Below are 20,595 nucleotides of genomic sequence, written 5' to 3'. Positions count from 1 at the left end.
TTAACGTTTAATTGTTTTACGGTTAGTTTATATAGCCTACTTACTGTTATGAAATATCCAATCAAAGTAATAAGTCAGAGTCATTGTGAAGTTTTTTGTTTAAATTTCATCGTAAATAATCCTCAGTAGCTAGGCTATAGGCTACGCACGCTCGTTTTGGTCGCTTTCAGCCTTCTCGTGTTTTAGTCTTTTAGATTCCATGTATTAGAATTGTCATGTTGCTGTTGAATTAAGCGATATTAATCCGAGAATCTATACTTTAAATTTAATACAACATGTAATTTCCCCCTTTTAACGCATTCCCTTTGATTAAGTCACTCTTGACTCTCCTTTAGCTTTGGGGCCAACGAGGTTCGCCTAGGGGAGGCCTTGAAACCGCCCCTCCTTATCTCCTTTCATCATCCAGCTCTGGGTCGCCTTGAAACCGCAAGGCCAGTAATTGCTTTTTTCAGGCAGCCCAGTGCGGACTGGACAGCAGCCAATCAGAGCCTTGTTTACATTCTATGATTGACAGCGCTCTGGCAACACGCCAACCAATCAAACAATTTTAAGGACAAGGCCCAGGATTTTAACTCTTTGTTTGCCATTGCACCGTAGTTTGGGCTACGTACGGTGCAATGGCATCCTGATGAGATCTGGGTTAAATTTGTTTCTTAACTCCTTAAACCTAGCGTGCAGTGACATGCTTTACGTTGAATGATACTGTACTTTCACAAATTGGTTAAAAAAAGAAAAGAAAGATAGTTTATTTACGTTTGGCTGATGTTAAATTTCTCTTTTTATTTTTGTTCAATACTCCACGAGAAAATAATCAATAGGCTATATAATGGCAACTAATAATTTGTCACGTTTGAAAGCCAATGCTTACTAGTGTTGTGCATTGCGTTTCTTGTGTAGTTTGAAGTCATTTAAATAATGTTACTCTAGGCTGCATAAGTAACCATGTGGTCATGCCTCACACTGAACTAGTCGCGAGACAGGAAAGCTCAAATAAAGCGCCCGCCGTTTTGTTTAGTTGATCCAGCTGACACGCCATTGGCTCAGAGCGCCATCCAATCGGAGCCACTGTTTATCCTGGGGCGCGCTGCACGAGCTTATTGACATGTAGGTATTAGACCAATGGGCGCGACTGCTCCCACAGTCACCTCCCCCTCTTCTCCTTGAGTGGCACTAGCAGATTCAGGAAAGAGCCTCTGACTGCTTGTACGGGGCTCGATTCAGCAGAAGCTCTTACTACTACGGTGCATCTCCGAACTTCTGCACTGCACACGCACTGCAATCAGCAGACTCTAGGATGTAACCATTTCCAAATGTTTTTATTCTGCTTCTGCTCTCTTTTGCGTATTTTTTGTATTATGTTTTTTTAATCCATTTATTGTTTTGCAAGGAATAACTTACCAGTAAGTAATTCGTTTATATTGTATTTATATGCGTGCAATAATAAACATTTGCCTTCAAGAGCTGCTCTTACTTTTTGTTTTTTTAAAGAACATCTGGCGCTATACGAAATTACCCAGTTTGTGTTGCAGGGGGGTGAAAGAAAAAGATCCCTTTATTTTCACCCGACTGTGTAGCTTTGTTTGAGCAATGATGATAATAATAATCATTACCATTATAATAATAGAAGATTGGTGCAAGACTGAATTTCTGTTTGAATAAAGAAGAAATTTTATTTAGAGGGAAGCCATTTCTTATCGACTAATAATGAAAAAAAATACAAGTGTGAACAATTATACACAATCTTAACAAAAGACTAAATTCGACGTCCATTTGTAAAGTGCTATGCATTGGACGTGATGGCAGAAGAACCTAGGCTAAGCGCTTTTACCTTGTAGAATGAATAATGGACTGTTGTTTATTAAATTGAAATTGAACTAAATTTTAGTTTTCACGTGCTTTTATTCTATAGACATGTTTTCCATTGAAATGCCATGATTCATAAAATTGTCTGGATTTTATTAGAGTTTAAAATGTCATTTCCTAACACTCAAAACCTTCTTTAGGAAACCTGTTCTTTCATGTGCTCCTCCTCACCTCCCATCCGTCCTCCGAACCACGTCTAATAGATCTCAGATCCCAATAAACGTTAAAAGTTAGGCTTCAGTTAATAGTGGGAGGTTGCCGCGTTCAAATACTTCATGCTTTAACATTTCTGCCCAAATTCTTTTCATGATGTTGCAGAAATGATACATGTTTGCTAAAAATGTCCTTTGACAGCGCAAAATAAAATGGTGCACTACATTTCATTCCGTGCCTCGGTGAGCTCATTCTTTAGGTTATTTAGCGAATGCTCATTATTTGAGGGAAATTGTCTTAAATTGATGCCTAACGTTGTGCACGTCAATTCACTCACTCAACTTCTCTATTTTCAGTTTAATGCTGTTAATGAAAGTAGTATTCCTACAGCAGTATGGCACTGCAACCATCCTCTCACTCAAAACTGGGAACTTCCAACGTTTAAAGGCCTCATTCAGCAAAACGCTGAAACATCCAACAGACGTTCAACGTTCTGAGCGTCAAATGTCTGAACATAAGGAGCTTTTGTAATTTTGTTGAGGAGACTTTCTGATTATTGACTTTCAAGGTTTAATATCTGGCAAAACTACTTTATGCAAGCATGTTTTGAAAAAAAATCTCGCGCATTAGTTGTACCCCATGACAATGCTCTCAATGCACCATTTTGCCATGACAAGACTCCATCTGCAACAGCGTAAGATGTTTCTTTTACCCGTGATTTAGGAATCCAAATGACTAGAGGCCAGAGGTGAAATATAGACGCCATCATCCATTTGTTGTTACCCCATATACAAAGGTTACAGAAAGCCTGGGTCAGACGAGCAAATCAGTTTAATTATGTGGAATGACTGAGGGAAAACTGACGAAGAAATTACATTTATAGTCCGATGCATTAAATAATTAAGCATTTGCAATGGAAGCAGTCATACCAAACGTCAGCGATTATAGATTTTCTTAATTTTTTGTCTTGTGAAAGACAGAACGACTGGTTGTCCATTTGATATAGCCTATTTGTTAGTTTTCCAAATGCGCAAGAATTCTGTAAAAAAAATTGTATTGATCTTGGCATCTCTTTGAATGGTATATAGCCTGCAGTGAGTGGTCTGTGTGAAAGTGGAGGTGTGCTGCAAGCTCGCTCAATTGTGGTGAGATGAGAGAGACGAGCGGAGAATTTGTAGTTTAGGCAGTAGTCGCAGCAATGGACGTACACTCCTGGTGTTTCCAATGAAGGATTACCATTACACTTCTGAAGGATACTAACATGATACGATCTTGTGGATTTGCATCACTCATTCGTGTAACTGGTTTGTAATTGAATCTACATTTTATGTTTTTTTTTCTGTTGCAGAAAACATGACTGGGACATACTTTTTTGGCCGTCAGAGCCAAAACGGTCCTGAATGCAAGACCTAACCGAAACTCTTAACGGAATTATAACATCTGGGCGGCGTTTGATTCGGTTTTTGTGGTTTCCCGTTCTGGATTTCGGATTTAACGTTTTTTTATCGGGATGGAAGGACGGGAATTCGCTCCTCCGCCGCACCTCTTGGCAGAGCGAGGCGCGCTGGTTCACAGAGCCGCCTCGAGGATCACTCATGCCGGGCACACGACAGTGCAGCATCCCGGTCACTTTCAGCCTGGGAAATATTACACTTCACATATGGCGATGCCTCCACATTCAGGTAAATGCTTGTGATCCCCTGTTGATAGTGAATGCTTTTTAAACAAGTATTTTTTTAGCAGAATTAAATTGCTTACCTTCAGAAAAGCGCGTTGACTTTTAGGGTAATGTTTATTGGGAAATTAAGGTCTTTTTGGAAATAAGCAATTACGCACTTGGTGTAGTCACATCTGATAGAATTAAAGGGTTATATTGAACAGTTTACTTTCATAATGTCTGTCATGAGATGCAAAAAGCTGGTCGTTTATAGTTGATAGCAGTTCGTATCAAGAAAGCGGACAAGAAAATTACCTTCTATAGCCTTTGATAAAATTGAATTTATATTTGTTATTTTTTTATGATGATTTCACTAATATAGTGTTTTGTTAATAACGAACTGCTGGTTTGCGCTCTTTGTTTCGCGCTCAATCAGACCTCCTTTTTTCTTTTGACAAAACAAGTTGTTTGGTCATATCTATTCAAGTAAAGTCCCATTATTTTAGGTTAATTATTAGGGTGCATCTTTGAGTGGTTTAATAACACAAGCTTTGGTGTGTGTGTGAGTGCATCTGCGCTGTGGTTCGAGAAGTCTCCCAGATTAGGGTCAGTAGCTCTTGTGTGTATGCGTATGTGTGTGTGCTAAAAGAGGCGTCTGTAATACCAGAAAATCCGGTTTCTATATTGAGCGGTGATGTGACGGGGTGCGAATGAGTTGACAGTGCATGCATTAGATTTAACAAGTGTCTCCAGCATTCAGTGTACCTTTGGGATAGAGGTACACTTTGTATTTTGATTATTAATGAGAAATAAATATGAATGCGTCAGTCTGAGAACGCTTCTTTTGTTAGTAATCACTGAGAAAATCATATGTATACATAATTCCATAATTTATCATTTTATAGGCTATATAGGCCTAACTTTTCATATTGTTGTTGAGATAGACTGACGTGTTGTTTTTAAGAATGTACTAAGCAGATTAATAGTCCTAAATAATTATTGAAATAAATAAATTCCCGTTGTTTTAGTCCGCTTAAATATAGGCCAATATATATTTTTGTTTAGTTTTACATCGCTTAAAATGTCATTTTTGTTGTATCGCATTATATTTTAATTACATGTTGTATCGCTTGTAATTGGGTGTGTTATTAAGTTCAGCATTTAAAATTGAGTTAATTCAAAGTGTATTTCGATTTTGGGGTTTGCTATTTACACTCAAATGAAATATGTTCAGTCGAATTCTCGCTGTGACGTGATTCAGCTGACGTTTTTTCAGCCGAATTCGAAATCGAGTCATAACGTTCTCCGTGTAGAATGAAATTTCAGAAGCGAGATCTATCACAGCGCGCGCTGACCCTGATGGTCTCCGGCCCACGGTGAATGCGCGCGGGTACTGACGGGGTCTTTAGCGGCTGTCTTTCTCTCCGGCCTCCCGCTGTATACGCACTGCCTTCTTAAAAGTCATTTTTATTTATTTCTTAGACAAATCACTTCGTCCTAATACATCACACAGAGACAAACAACAAACAACGAAAGTCCACAAGGCAAACTCTATACAAAAAAAAAAAAAAAACCAAGCCTCTTTTACGATAGATGCTTTCGAGAAAATGTAGCCTGTCGTTGTTTTTCATCTCTAATGTATTGAATCGGTTCATTGTCTCTTTCTTCGACTACTGTCGTCGAGCTGAATGCATTTTAAAAGCCGAACCCCCGGTAGATTGATGGATTTTGTTGTGCTGCTCAGGTCTCGCGTGCACATCAAATGCTGCTCTGGCAGTGCGCGCGGATAATGTGTACAGTAGGATCTCCTTTTCTTCTTACTTACCCCCCCCCCCTCCCCCCCCCTCTCTCTCTCTCCCTCCTCTCTTTCTTTTCTTTCCTCCATATCCTCAGCAGATGTCTTTAACGTCTGCCTCAAGGCGGACGCCAGCTCATGCCATACAGGTGCATCATTTACTTGTAGGCTATGTGTGTATGAGTATGTGTGTGCGCTCGTATCAAATTCTTGTTCTTCCGCTGTGGCTTTTTTAATCAACACAGGTGTCTTTTTTGCTCCCACAGAATAGATAGTATATTGAAGTATAAGACGATATGTGTATTATTTTACATAATATACTGGGACAAAAGTTATTCATTATTAAGTTTGAGATATTTCCCTTTTTGTTTGAATGGAATGTAACTAATAGACTATATATAAAGCATATTTTCCTCCCTTTTGTATGTATTATAAAATGTTCTCTTCCTTTTTAATTGATCAGTTTATCAAGGAATTTAAATAATTTCAGACACTCACATAGAGAGTGAAATCCATTGAGTGTAAACATGCAGCATGGGAGAAATGTGTAAAAGTCCCTCAATGTTTGTGAAATTAAGTTAGAAATGCATTCTGATACACTCTTTTACCATTTTCTAACCGATTAAGTCGGACAAATCCTGATAGATTGGTAGATGGATTAAGAGAGAGAACAATTTAATTATTCTCAGATGGGACAACCACCAACCCGCAGTTCAATTAGGTGGCACTCTGTCTGTCTATCACGGTCATTGTTCGCCCTCACCCTCGGTGTTACAGAGTTATTTTGTAGCTTTGTGCTGTAGCAGTCATGTTTCTGCAAAAGCAGTGGTCTGCCCTGTCAAACCGGCCTTCTGGTCGGCCTTCTTTCATATCACTTCTTCCTCTCTCGCTTCTGTGTGCCCTGAGTCCTGATTTAACAATGCTGTCTGCGCTGTTGTTGATCCTAACCTGTCTCACCCTCCCCGTCCACTCGTTCCTCTGCGGTGCAGCCCTGTTCCGCACACACTGCCCCCGGGCCATTCGCCTTTGATAAGGCTTGTAGTTTGAATTAGTTGCGTTCCCTTGGATCTAGTTAGTATCTCTTTCTCTCTCACGTTTACCTGTCTGTCTCTGCATCATCTCTGAATTATAGTGAATGGATCGGTTTGGGCCTAAATGCTAAATGAATTAGGTCATTTCGGGAATATCCCTAACTTGACTTCTGATTTGGATTGAATATTTAGTTTGATTCCATCTTCATCCTGCACTTCTGTAATGGCATGCGTTTCTTCCACTTCTCCAAAATAGGGGGGACGAGGGAAAGTGACTAAAAGAGAGAGAGACGAGGAAAAAGAGTGGCTGAATGTTTCCACCTGGTTGGTAATCTGGCCCAATTACCTCTGCTTGGTAGCACAGAGCCTGGCGTGTTCCATCGCCACTCACTATGCCTGCCAGCTGAGTGCTGTGAGCGAGTGTACGGCACTCTATGTGTGTGTGTGTGTGTGATTCAGCAGAGCTTCGTTGGCAGAAGCGACATCGTTCCCCCCTCCCCTCCACCCCACGGTCTCTTCTTTCACTGTTTGATGTGCCTCAGTAGGCCGAGAGAGTCCCAACGTCCTGGCCCAACTGCACCCATCACCGCTGCCCCGCAAACAATGCATCTGCGCATCATCAATGCCGTCAAATCATTTATTAATATTTGATACGTACAGCACCTAATGTACACCTATAAAAAATGTATCACCCTGCAATATCATCAATGTCTGTGACTATTGATCAGGAGTGTGTTTCCCAAAAGCACAGCAGTGCTGTGAACTTCATGAGGGCCAATATGGCGCTTTCCAAAACGTTGAAGCCTGCATTCATCTTAAAAGGATAGTAAATAATCTGTGATTGTTTTTGTGTCATTCCAAATTTGTATGACTTTCTTTCTTCTATTGAACGCAGAAAATATATTTAGATAAATGTCTTGGTTTTTTTTTTTTTTTTTTTTGACATACCGTATGTAATTAAAATCATTGAGGTCTAATTTTGCATCTCGCTTTCATTTTATAGATAAAAAAAGAGTTGTTCAAAATATCTTGTTTTGTATTCCACATAAGAAAAACATGAGGGTGAAAAATTGATTATGGAATTAAAATGTTAATTTCAAATATAGCTTTGGTGTACTTCCTCAAACGAATGCGATTGTTTTATGCTGACAAGACATTTACAAACAGTTTGCTATAGATTTAATGCAAATCAGGAGGGTTTAAATGAGGAAGTGAGAATAAATGACACTCTTCCTGCATGGCAACTCCGACATGCATATGGACCTATTACACACCTGACATATGATACGGTGTTTTCACACCAAATCTGAAAATTGGCGCTCTTCTGACTTGGATTTGTGCAACTGATACTTGAGAACTGGAAATGCTCACTGGGAGGGCTTGTAATATGCACACAGACACAATCGCACACAAACACACATAAGCTAACCTTAATAACGGATGCAAGCAAATAAGGGACACACACATGCACACACACACTTCAACTTTTAAACCCTGGGTTCATCTGCTGTGCATTGGATCAGCACAACAATGAGGCAGTACTCTGGGGCGCCATCAGCTACAGAGCTCATTCATACAGCTGTCAGACTTTCTTTCTTTCTTTCTTTCTTTCTTTCTTTCTTTCTTTCTTTCTTTCTTTCTTTCTTTCTTTCTTTCTTTCTTTCTTTCTTTCTTTCTTTCTTTCTTTTTTTCTTTCTTTCTTTCTCTCTCTCTCTCCCCTCATTTTCTCAATCTCCTCCTCTTCCTACTCTGTTTCTCGTCAACATCGTTGTTTGGATTTCATCAGTTTAACACCCAGCATTTTTTTCTTTTCCATTTTATTATTGTTTTGTTTAGCATGTATGTGATTCTTTCAGCTATCTCACTTATTTTGACACATTTCCTTAATCAGCAATGTTTAAGTGTCTACACTCTAAAAATGCTGGGTTATTTAAACCCAAATTTGGATCAAATATTGACAAACCCAGTAATTGGGTTAACATTTTAAATGACATTTTTAACCCAAAGTTTGAGTTTGTCCATATTTTAAAACAACCCAGCATTTTTTAGAGTGTAATGTTCATGTGAATGATTATGAATAATAACTGTATCTAAATCAAGGCTGAACAATTGTTCTGCTATAGTTGGGCCAATATATCAGATTTTACTTGCCATGCCAACATTTCCCCGGGCTATTATTTTATTTTATTATTATTTTTTTTATTACTTTTGTCTATCAATTTACATTTAAATATTTTATATATTATAATAATAGTTTTATCATTTTTTTGTATAAGTATTAGAAAATATACTAATATGCAACAAACAATTTAAACACGAGAAAGGACAAATGAAGATATATTTTATATATATATATATGTATATATATTTGTTTTTTTTATAAGTAAACGTTTTTTATAAGTATTTGAAAAACACCTTCACATAAACACTGGCCCGGGCCAGGAGACTATCTCTTTTGTTGAACCCTGTCAATTTACCGTTTTTGTACGGGGTTTGAGCCGAATGCGTTCTTTCTTTCATGTGTACGTGTGTGCGCTTGCATGCTGCTTGCTACATCCTGTGAGCTACTTTTCATTGTGACACCTCGACTGATGGACTCAACCACCACAGCATATTATAACCATGTGGGGAATCTGTCTCTCCCCCCGCACTCTTTCCCTCGCATTGTCTCTTGCACCGCTGTCATTATTAAGTCCAAACTTTGACTAGGCCTGCAGCCAGCTTTTGTAAATGAGAAACAATTTTGGGATTTGGCTTAGAAAATAAAAGCCCTCCACATTGGCTTTGATGTCTGATAGTAGAGAGAAATGACATTTTAAATAGGCTGCAAAAACAAAACCTTGAAAGTGCTTCCATTTCTGTGGTGAGGATGTGTGATTGGACGAGGAAACTAGTGACAGTCCTGACTGTGTGCTGGGAGGAACTGGGAAATCCACTTCCCTTTTTTTTGGAATGTGTGTGTTCTGAATCACGCTGTATAATTTGTGTGTTTGTGCATGTGTGTGAATACAGTGATCAATAATCGATCCGTCTGCGTGTCCTCCTCGCCAAGGTCAGATCGTCCCGCCTTGGCACACACAATTGCACACATAATTTCACAGTTGTGCTGAGCTCATCACCATCAGATACTGAGATGATATCAGGCAAAATCATCAAGGATTTTATGCTGCAATGGCATTTGACACCTGTATGTACCAGGTGCGCGCAAACACACACACACACACACACACACTGTTTTTTATGGGGACTTTCCATTGACATAATAACCCTACCCCTAAACCTTCCCATCACAGGAAACTTTCTGCATTTTCACATTTTCAAAAAACATCCCTTAGTATGATTTATAAGCTGATTTCCTCATAGGGACCAAAAATGTGCCCACAAGGATTTTGGATATTGCCATCTTTGTGGGGATATTTTGTTCCCTGCATTTGTTCTCCCCAGTCAAGATCCAAGCAGAATCCGACTTCCGTACCTTATTCATGCAGTTATCGTTTAGTTTTTTTTTTTATGCTTGTCACCATTTTGCATTATTAAACACATTTTTTTCTAATGGTGCATAATACTATTATAAAAGGCACACTGTAAATGTCGATATTTGTGTGTCTCGAGCAGTATATGATCATGCGAGGGTGGGATACCACACAGCAAGACGAGCGCTCCAAATGTATGCAGAGCCTTCATTAAATATACATAAAGCATGCTTTTTAAGGACACGTCGCTTCCACACCAGTAAAGGAAAAAAGCACAAAACAAAGATTAGCATCAGGAATTCAATATTAATCAGTCTCGAGGGACACACACACGCTCTCTCTCTCTCTTTCTCTGTTTTCTTCTCTGTCTCCTTTCTCTCGTTATAGCGAAGGCTTTAATTCGAGAGGGACTTGTTGCTTTTGAGCCACATGTCTGAATATGTTCTCTGATTAAAACAAAACTCCGGTTGACGCGTCGCCTTTGTCTTTGGCCCGTGCTTTGATTGCTTGTTGAGTTTTCCTTGCTCACTCTCATCCCTCCCTAATCGTCTTCCTGAATCTTTTTGTTTGCATTATTATTATTATTATTTTTAGGCAAGAACTTGCGTGTTTTTTTTTTTTGTTTTGTTTCTCTCAGCCTGTCTCTCTCTGGTTCTGATTAGCGTTTCTCAGACTCAGCAGGAGGTTGGCTAGCTGTGGGGGAAGACAGTGCCGTGACCACCATGACCACACAGTCATGCCTGAACACGGAGCCAGCCTTCCATGCATCCCATAATAGCCCCTGTTCTATTTCTGGACTCTGGCCTTGCCATTTCTGCCCAGAATGCACAGAAAAATTAAGCCTTATTTGACCACATGAATTCTCAGCTTCACTCCTCCCACAAGTAAAATTCTGCGAAGCGAACAACATGTCAAAACATGTGGGTTTCATTCCAATAATCTAAAAGAGTCCTCCTTCTCCACACCACCTTGGCCCCCAAAATGCACCGATTTAACAATAAACTGCTTAAACGAGCACGGCTTGGCTGGCGTGCTTTGTTGTGTATGAGCTGATCTGTGGTCAGGTGTACTGTGTGGTCACACAGCCAGCTGAATTAGGACACAAACCTGCTCAGCAGCTATCAGCATGGCAACATAATGACTGTGATTTGGATTGAAGAGGAATGCATGACTGCATACAGACGGGCTGTTGACAAGGGAAAGTGGCATGTCAGTGTGTGGATGTGTGCGTGAAAGTCTATAGAGCATGTGTATGAGCCTACCCTTATTATCGCTCTTTTCCCCATAAACAGATCACTAGCTTTAAAAACATATCGGCTAACGTGAGTACGCTTGTTTATTTAACTGCTTAATTACCCCCACGCACACATATACGTGGGTATTGGTTGCCTGGTGTTAATAGCTCTTGGCTGGTGACCCAAGCAGGTGTGATCCCAGATAGGGATGGCCCACGAACTGTGTGTTACAGAGAATCATGGTGCCGTTGGGCAGGGGGGTTAACCTGTGCATCTCCAGGGGATTGGCCCTGTAATTAAAGTACCGTAAACTGTCTGCGCACTGACAAGTAACCAGTTATACAGCTAGTTTGTTTGTGTATGTTCTTATTTTTTTAAAGATGATGCAGCTTGAGAGTGTGCACTGTTATACGTCTCTCCTGAGTCAGAGTTTGCTGGGCAACAGAATGAGACTTGGGGCTGCTGGTAATCCCTCTCTGGGCTCTGAGTTTCTGAGCTTCGCTCTCACTGATACTAGCTGGTTAGAGGGGATTAGAGGACTGCATCATTCCCTGGACCCCTGAATAGAAGCATGGGTGAGGGTGAAAAGAAGGGAAAATGAAAGAAGGAAGAATTTTAGGAAGGGGGAAGAAAGAATGGGAAGAAAGTGAGAAAGCAAGGAAGGAATGAAAATAATGAGGAAAGGTGAAGCAAAGGGAAAATGGAAAAACATGACAAAGGAAGGTAAGAAAGAAAGAAAAGGTGTAAAATGTAGGAAAAGGGAAAGATAGAAGGAGAAAACAAATAAAAAGGGGGGAAAAGAATGAAGAAAGGAAAGGAAAACTAAATTCAGAAAGAAAGAAAGAAAGAAAGAAAGAAAGAAAGAAAGAAAGAAAGAAAGAAAGAAAGAAAGAAAGAAAGAAAGAAAGAAAGAAAGATATTAGTAAAGCTGGGGCAAGAACTGACAAGGAAAGAAGAACTGATAGACAAAAATAAAAAAGGAAGAATAGAATAAAAATGAGAAGACAAACAAAGAAACAAGAAAAGGGAAGAAATTAAGGAGAGAAAAAAGAAAAGTAGGAAAGAAAGGAGGGAATAGGTAGAAGGAAGGAAGGAAAAAATCAAGGAAAGAGGAAGTAGGAAATAATATAAGAATGAAAAGAAATGGTTTGGAAAGGTGGAGGAGAGGAAGAAAAGTGAGAAAAGGAACAAAGGGAAGGAGGGAGGGAGAAAAGATAAGCAGTATGGAAAGGTATGAAAATGAAAAGAACAGAAAATTCTGTTTAATTTAAAATTATGTGGAAAGAAAGAAAGAATAAAGGAAATAAAGAATGGATAAGAAAGGAAAGAAGCAAGAATAAAAAGGAAAGAAGGATAGATGGACAGACAGGAAAGAAGGAAGGAAATGAGGAGGGAAGTAAGAAAGTAAGCAGGTGATATATGTGTGTGTGTGTGTGTGTGTGTGTGTTCTCTCCACTATGGTTTATGCTTGAGCGAGAGTGCTGATGTCATATAGACACTACCAAGATTAAAGTGCTGCACCCGCTGTCTGGGTGTAAACACTGGCGGCACATTAAACACTGCAGTGAGAGAGAGACACAGGGAAACATGTAAATGAAAGACAGATAGAAAAAGACAGAAAGAGAGAGAGAGAGAGAACAACAATGAGAAACAGAAAGTGCACAGTGTGGGGAAACAGAGAAAGGGAAAACGTGAGATACAGGAAAAATGAAAGGCACGTGTGATTAATGAAAGGGAAAGTTGTGTAATGACTCTCCAAAGGGCTCACGGCAATGACATCATCAGCAGTGTGTTCATTAATGCGAGGAGTCTTCATTCGTGTCGTTTACTAGCACTGTACGTGTGAGATGCGCTCAACATGCAACAAGAGCCACACTATAGATTGTCATCACGCTTTTCTATTTTTGATCTGAAAATTCCTGTTTTTGTCCTTCAAATCAACATCCTGCATCTGATTATAGAGGAAATAATCAGTTTTCGGAGCAGGCGGAAATCAGGACAAAATAAAACGGCCACATAAATAATTTGCCTACACTTTTTTTTGAACGAATACGTACGATGTTTCCTCATCATTGTTGGGATCTCTTTAAAGCAGGAGGCTTAATTTGCTCTTCATTTAATCGGAAATGTTGTCTATGGGTCATCATAGACAACATTTTCAACCTTGTCAATGCTTTTACACGTTCTTACACATGCACATGAACCTGTGAACAGTGTCTGTTAGTGTGCGTCTGTCTTGGGTGTATGTGTGTGACGCTGGCTCCAGTCGTCAGCGGTTATCAAAGGCCTTGCGGGTGCTGTGTTGTCTCTCTGGCTTTACGCTCGTTCCCTCAGCACGTCTGGTCGGGCAGGCCTGTCCTCTATCATGCCTGCCAGATAGTGGCTCCTCTGTGCTGAGCTTTGTTTGGAGGTCAGGAGCCTTACACACAGCTGTGGACACAACACAGAGGCAGTCAAAGTCCCACAGTCCTCCCCTATCATCTCTCCCTCGCACACACACACAAATATGGAGCCGGTCCAGCCTGATGAAAGAGGGAAAGATGTGAGGCGTGAATCGAGGCTATAGTGATTCCACATCTCGGGTGCCAGTAGCGCTGCTCCTTGACGGATGTCTAAGGACAGAACGAGTGCCGGATTTTATGAAAGTTAGTGATTCAGATCTTTTTAATGGTTTAAACGCTCTTCATAGCTTGGCTCCTCTCGGTGGGGCAGAAGAGTTTTTCGGCCAGCTGTAAGAGTGAGTAGAGAAACACGACGAGGCGGCCCAATGCTATGTTGCCACTGTAAAGACCATTCAATCAGCCTTTAATTCTCCTAATAGCCGAGACACCGGCCTATGATTACACTTTGGCTGATGTACACTTCCCTTTGGCTCCGACTCAGCTTTCCGTGTGACTTTGCGAGTTGTATTTATTTTTCACTCGCTTCGCTTTGCTCTTTCTCTGTCACTTCCAACTGTTAGTCTGATGCTGTCTTGCTAAAATCCTCCTTGTTTCTAACTAAAACCCAAACCTGCTAAATGATTTACAGGCAGAAATGATTCTGGTTGGCTTCTTTTCAGCCTATACTGTCACAGAGGTCGTTTTTTGGACACCTATTTCATTGAAATCTGACAGGTAATCAATCACATTTTATCCGTCGTGTTACAAATATTGCTTACAGCCCCTTTAATACACTCTCTGCCTCGTACTAATATTTGTGCAGACATACACACCTTTGTACAGCAGCCTTGATCCTTAACATACAATCTGAAAAAGTGATTCAGCTTCCTTTATAGTCACACAATCACTCCCTTCTGAATATTACTAGCATTATTTCTTCTTGTGCCTTTCACTTCTTTTCTCGTCCATCTCTCTGTGGCTTTATTTTTCAGTTTGTCTCTCTCCTTTAGCTGTCGCTCTCTTTAATACCCTTTCAATAACTCTTTATCCTCTTTGAGGAGTATTGGTAAGAGCCGTAATGCCAGGTTCAGACTACATGGTATTTCTGTTTGTTACGATAGTCACTGTCTGTGTCAGATGATTTTGACTCTTTTGACACACGTTGCTTCCCGTTCAATCGTCGCTTGCCGTCTTTAACAACGTGGGTTGATGTCATTGTACTAGCTTAATGCTAATTCCAGTACTCATATGGTTGCTGAGGCGCCTTCGATATTGTCGCCAGCATCCGTCATGGTGGTCTCTTGAGGAAATATTATAAAGGCAGTAGTATTGTTGCCATAATTCCACAAACCTTGTCCTCCATTGCATAATTCCACGTAGAAGCACAGATAACGTTCATCGTCTCTCTTTCGTTGTGACATTTTGAAAGCTGTGAGAGCTTTTGAAAGCTGTGAGAGCTGTAAGAGCTTCTGTGCTTCTATTGGTCAATGTTACAGATTTCTTGCGTCCTGACGCCCATTGTCATTTACAAATCCCCATGACACCCTACGTCACATGGATCATGAAAAAAATTGGTATTATTATTGGTAAATTATTATAATGGGAGCAATCTAGTTTTGTTTTTGTTTTGATTTGTTGTGCGAAAAAAATCCATCTTTGCTATTTTTTTTTTAGTTCTTGGTTCCTGTGCATTTTAGGGGTCGACCGATTATCGGCACCGATATTAAGCATTTTTATGGTTATCGGTATCGGCCATTTTTCAAAACCGATTTGCCGATAAAATAATTTTATTTCGAAATACGCTATATTTGGCTCTAACGTAGCCACCTCTGTCGGATCTCACCACTCTGTAGACTAGACTTATGTCCCCGCACATCTGATTTGTTGGGTCCGGCCAGTCAGCGTGGCAAGCTGAAGACACTGAAAGTTTTGCACTCTCACACCGAGAGCACTCGCTGACTGGAGCTGCTTCACTGATCACGCATCAGTTGTCTCTCAAAGTTAAGGCAGCTGCAGATTTTGCTGAAGAAGCAATACACTGAAGTTGCAAAATACCTCAATATAATAGAGCTCAAATAGGTTATCGGTCTATTTGATCTGTAATAATCGGTATCGGCCCTGAAAATCACATATCGCTCGACCCCTAGTGCATTTACATCAGATAGACGTCTTTGCCTATTGTTCAAAATTTGACAAAGTGTCTAAAAAAACGGAAGAAACCGTGTCCTGTCTCTCCAAAGTGTAGACTGCTGCTTCTACAGTAAAGTTTCTGACACTGTTAACATGTTTGTGTATAGTTCATTGTTTTTAACTTTAAGAATTGAGTTTTCATGATCAAATCAAATGTGGATGTGGGTTTAGAGAGAGAGAGAGTTAAATGCTCAGCTGTTGAGGGTCATAAAAGAGAGGCTCACACTGGCTGCTTCTCTGGTGGTTTTCCATGAGGTTACTGAACCCAGAGTTTTTACTACTGTCTCTATCATACAACAGGACAATGCCTATGTTAGGATGAGGTCAGTAAATCAGCCGTGTTTACTCTTATATGTTATTTTCTGTGTGTGATTGTCCAAGTGTGGAAGGACTGTCTGCAGGTGGCGTATTCAGGTTGTCCTGCAGATCTCTTAGAGCTGAGCTCACCCTTGCTTCTAATGAATATTACAGTTAGTTTGTTTTAATGGAGAAGTTGCCTCTATAGGGCTTAGTTGAGCCCACACAGCCTCTTCTTTCCTGCTGCGTGTTTGCTCAAGGTTAGAACGCTACAATACTACTCCAATCCTCTCATTTTCAAAGGCGTTTAATCTCAGATCTGGGATCAGCCTTGCCTTTCCTCACATCGCTTCTACAACAGGGGCATGTCTATGGCCTCCAGGTCGGATCGAGAGGAAGTCTGTTTTCCTGCAGTTCACTCTCTCCATTTTGGAGCCATGAGAGAAGAAAATGAAATGCATTTATCTTGTGTTTCTCTTCTCTCAACCCTTCATGTGTCCTTCCTTCTGCTTTTATTTGTCGAACACACACGTACACAAACCCCCGGAACGGTGTGCCCATGCAGCGCCGTCAATATTCAGAAGGGGCTTGAATGGATGGCTGGCATTTGCATGCATTGATTGAGTGCATGTTTGCCCAATATTTCAGCGCAGCTGATGGCTTTATTAGACACATTGATTTAGAAGGCAGATAGATGGAGGTGGACGACAGGGAGGGGAATGAACAGAAGGGAATGAAGGAGGAAAGGGAGAGGGAGAACACATTGTGACACACACTGGAAAATTGAGCAGTTTGCGTTGCTTTTCTCTGTATCTGTCAAACTAGAAAAAATAAGTCACAAATGATAATAAATTCCTTACAAAATTAATTGTATAATAAATGGATTGTGTATGGAATCAAGACGTCAAACTGTGATGTCCTCTATTGGTCCAATGTCCTTGTTTGAACTTGTATAACTTAATTTATATCGTTTTGTTACATCTAGCCTACTTATCCTTGTCCATTGCATGAACATTCATAAAAAGTTCAATATGAGCTGCATTAATTGTGAGGTTTGCTTTGGTTGCAGGAAGCCTGATACATAAATGGCTTTTCATACTATTTTCAAACATTTAAACAATTGAAGATAAGAAGATGTGAAGCTAGAGTGAGAGGTCGGTTTAGGCAGTGAGAATTGTGTGACCTGTGTGTGTGTGTGTGTGTGTCCTGAAAGAGTCTGATTAGGAGGACAGTGTTGGGTTGTCAGAGGAAGCGGTGGCCTTACGTGGGAACTCTCACCTTTACACTGACTGCACTCGACATTAGCCTGACCCTTCCTAACCACTGCGCACACACACACCACACACACATGCACAATAAAGCATGAACACAGAATTATCAGGGGTGGATCACACCACAGACTGCTGACTGCTCTCTCTCTCTCTCTCTCTCTCTCTCTCTCTCTCTCTCTCTCTCTCTCTCTCTCTCTCTCTCTCTCCATGCAATTAAATGTGCCCCAAATCATTTTTTTTCCCTTCACATGTGACAGATCTGACACAGACTGTCTGAACAGCAAAAACCACATTCATGGTTCCTGCACTTTCTATGACCTTTTCAGTTATTCATGATTACTAGTTTAGAAGTTTTTCGTTGTTTTTTTTTTTTTTTTACCTTTTTTTTATTAGTATTTTTAAACCAGATATTTCATTATTATTAGGTAGTTATTCGGACAGGATTTCCGAGGTAGAAATAAATAAAACCAATCGTTTTAAAGAGTTATACATGTAGGGATCAATTACATTTTAAAATATAGACAAATAGAGAAAAAATATTTTTTTTCATTGTATCAATATTTTACAATATTTCTGTTTTATTGTATTTTTGATCAAATAAATGCAAACTTGTTGAGCATAGAAGACTTCTTTCAAAACATTCAAATTATGTGAAACACTCATTTACTTGCTTTCTAAATTTCTAATATACGACCTTCTTTTTATTCCAAGCTAAGTAATTAATTTAAATTCAATTTAAACTTGAAACTTTTTTTCATGTGACATCATACATTTGTTGTAAATAAAGCATTTAAAAACATTTTTGTATTTTTATGAAACATTTATGAACATTTCTAATATACTAATATAATTTTTTTTAAACAAATTTTTAATTTTTATTAGTATTTTTAAACCAGATATTTCATTATTATTAGGTAGTTATTTGGACAGAATTTCCATTTCTATGAGGTAGAAATAATTAAAACCAATCATTTTAAAAAGTTATACATGTTGTGTATAAATGTCTCTAATAAACGCACTGAATGATATTTCATTGTTTTCAAATTCTAATATTTACAAAAATTCTTAAAGAGCAATATTTAGACAGTTTTAGAGCAGACCAAAACTATGAAAATTAATACATTAATAAATATATATTTTTAAAATATGTAATTAAAAAATCGAAACATTTAAAGAAATCATTTTTTTAATTACAGATTTTAATACATTTTATGACTTTTCTAGGCCATGGAAAGCTATATGGCCACATTTTGTATTTTTTATTCCTGTTGAACTAGCAGGTTTGAGAGTTTAACACACGCAGGTCTAGGAGCGTCACCTGTTCACACTGACGTCTTATATGAATCGCATCAAGTTGTGAGCAACCACATGAAAAACTGAAAAAGCAGAAAATCTCTTTGGTTTGTGATGTGAATGTGTCCCTTCTTTCTTTGTCTCTAACTCTATCTTTTTTTAGCCCAAGCCATACTGAAGAATTCCCTCTAGAAGCAGCCCTTTCCATTTGATATGAGTGGAAGCCAAGCAGATGTGGTTTTTGGTTCCACTTCTGTTAACCCCCCCCCAAAGGAAACTGCTGCCTTTTCTCTCTCCCATCACTTATTTTCAACATGGGAGGGCTAGGGTTCTGCCGTACCTCAGCTTTGGGGTTTCAGGCGTGCTTCACGCTCTCTTGCAGAGGCCAAATATAGAGACTCGTTCCAGTGTGGGTGCTAGACACCACCAGACCTGACCATATAGACCCCTCTGCAACAAGTGCTGCTATTTCCACTTTCCAACAGGAAACTGGCTGTGTGGCTTTAGCTTAGCAAGGGCTTTTTGAGTTTGTGAGTTTGTGTGTGTGTGGCTGAGAAAGTAAGGAGGGTTTTAATGTCATGCGCGAAATGTGCGGGTTAATCTTGGACAGAACGAACGTTTGTGTGTGTGCATATCTGATCTAGTGAGCAGTTACGACGGCATCAAGGAGCAGGAAGCTACTTCACCCCCTGTGTTCCTCTGTGTCTGCTTTCTCCCTCATCCCTCACTCCTCCTCATTTGCTCTCACAAAAGAGTGTCATTGTTTGCAAAGCTGCAAAAACAACCATTGTTTAATCGCGTTGTGGATGGAAAGTTGGCAATTTAATATCTATGTACAGCATTTAAAGTGTACTGATATTGTGCTGATAGTGTTTCAAACACACACGCACACACAAATCATGGGGACTTTCCTTTGACCTCTATTGTTTTTTATACTGAACTAATTATGTTATCTTTCAACTCCTAAACCTAAACTTCACAGAAAGCTTTCTGTACTCTTTCACTTTTTTTGTTGTGCACACATTATAGGTGTTTTTCAGGTTTTACTATCCTTGTTGAATCTTTTGGTTCCCACAATAAACACTAATGTAATAATTTGGATTTTTTTTTAAAGTAATTTTAATATATATATACATATATAATAAAATAAAAGCATATATATATATAAAAGTATATATATATATATATATATATATATATATATATATATATATATATATATATATACTTTTATTCAGCAAAGATGCATTAAATTGATCAAAGGTTATAGAAAAGACATGTTAAAAAAATATGTTTTTCTGTAAATGCTGAAGCAAATTTGTTTCCGATTCCACAAAAATATGAAGCAGCACAACTGTTTCTAACATTGATAATGTTAAGAAATGTTTCTTAAGCAGCAAATCAGCATATTAGAATGATTTCTGAAGGATCATGTAATAAGATGATGATGGAATATTTTGCCACCACAGGAATAAATTACATTTTAAAATATTGTAAAATAGAACAAAAAATATTTTAAATTGTATCAATATTTCACAATATTTCTGTTTTATTGTATTTTTGATCAAATAAATGTAGACTTTTTGAGCATAGAAGATTTCTTTCACCTTTTTGTATTTTTATGAAACATATATAATATATTTAATATATAAACATATATAATATATATTACATTTTTTTTTCTGAAGGAAAATGTATTTTCTCCTCAAGTACACATTTAAGGACATTCCCAGATGTTATCAAAATTAATTGTCTTCATATTTTGTGTTTAGTAATACAATTACACACACACACATTGTGTTTTTATGTTTTATGGGGACTTTCCATAGACATAATGATGTTTATACTGTACAAACTGTTTATTCAGTCCCCTTACACTACCCCTACCCCTAAACTTACCCATCACATTAAACTTTATGAATTTGTTCATTTTCATAAAAGATTATTCTTTTATGA

The 20,595-nt window shown here is 38.8% G+C and overlaps 1 protein-coding gene across 1 annotated transcript in view; it reads left to right on the top strand.

Annotated features, from left to right (window-relative positions):
- Positions 1-1,193: 1,193 nt before the first annotated feature.
- bahcc1b (BAH domain and coiled-coil containing 1b) overlaps positions 1,194-20,595 on the top strand; it is a 97,276-nt gene continuing 77,874 nt past the window's right edge. The window contains exons 1-2 of the mRNA XM_039665161.2: positions 1,194-1,400; positions 3,365-3,698. Coding sequence (XP_039521095.2) covers positions 3,527-3,698 — 172 coding nt within the window. The 5' untranslated portion in view covers positions 1,194-1,400; positions 3,365-3,526. The remainder of the gene's footprint in view (positions 1,401-3,364; positions 3,699-20,595) is intronic.

Source organism: Pimephales promelas, chromosome 17 (genome assembly GCF_988280905.1).
Source record: "Pimephales promelas chromosome 17, fPimPro1.hap1.1, whole genome shotgun sequence".
NCBI classification, from domain to species: Eukaryota; Metazoa; Chordata; class Actinopteri; order Cypriniformes; family Leuciscidae; genus Pimephales; species Pimephales promelas.
Note: the sequence above shows the minus strand (reverse complement) of the source record. Positions and strands in the feature narration are given on the sequence as shown.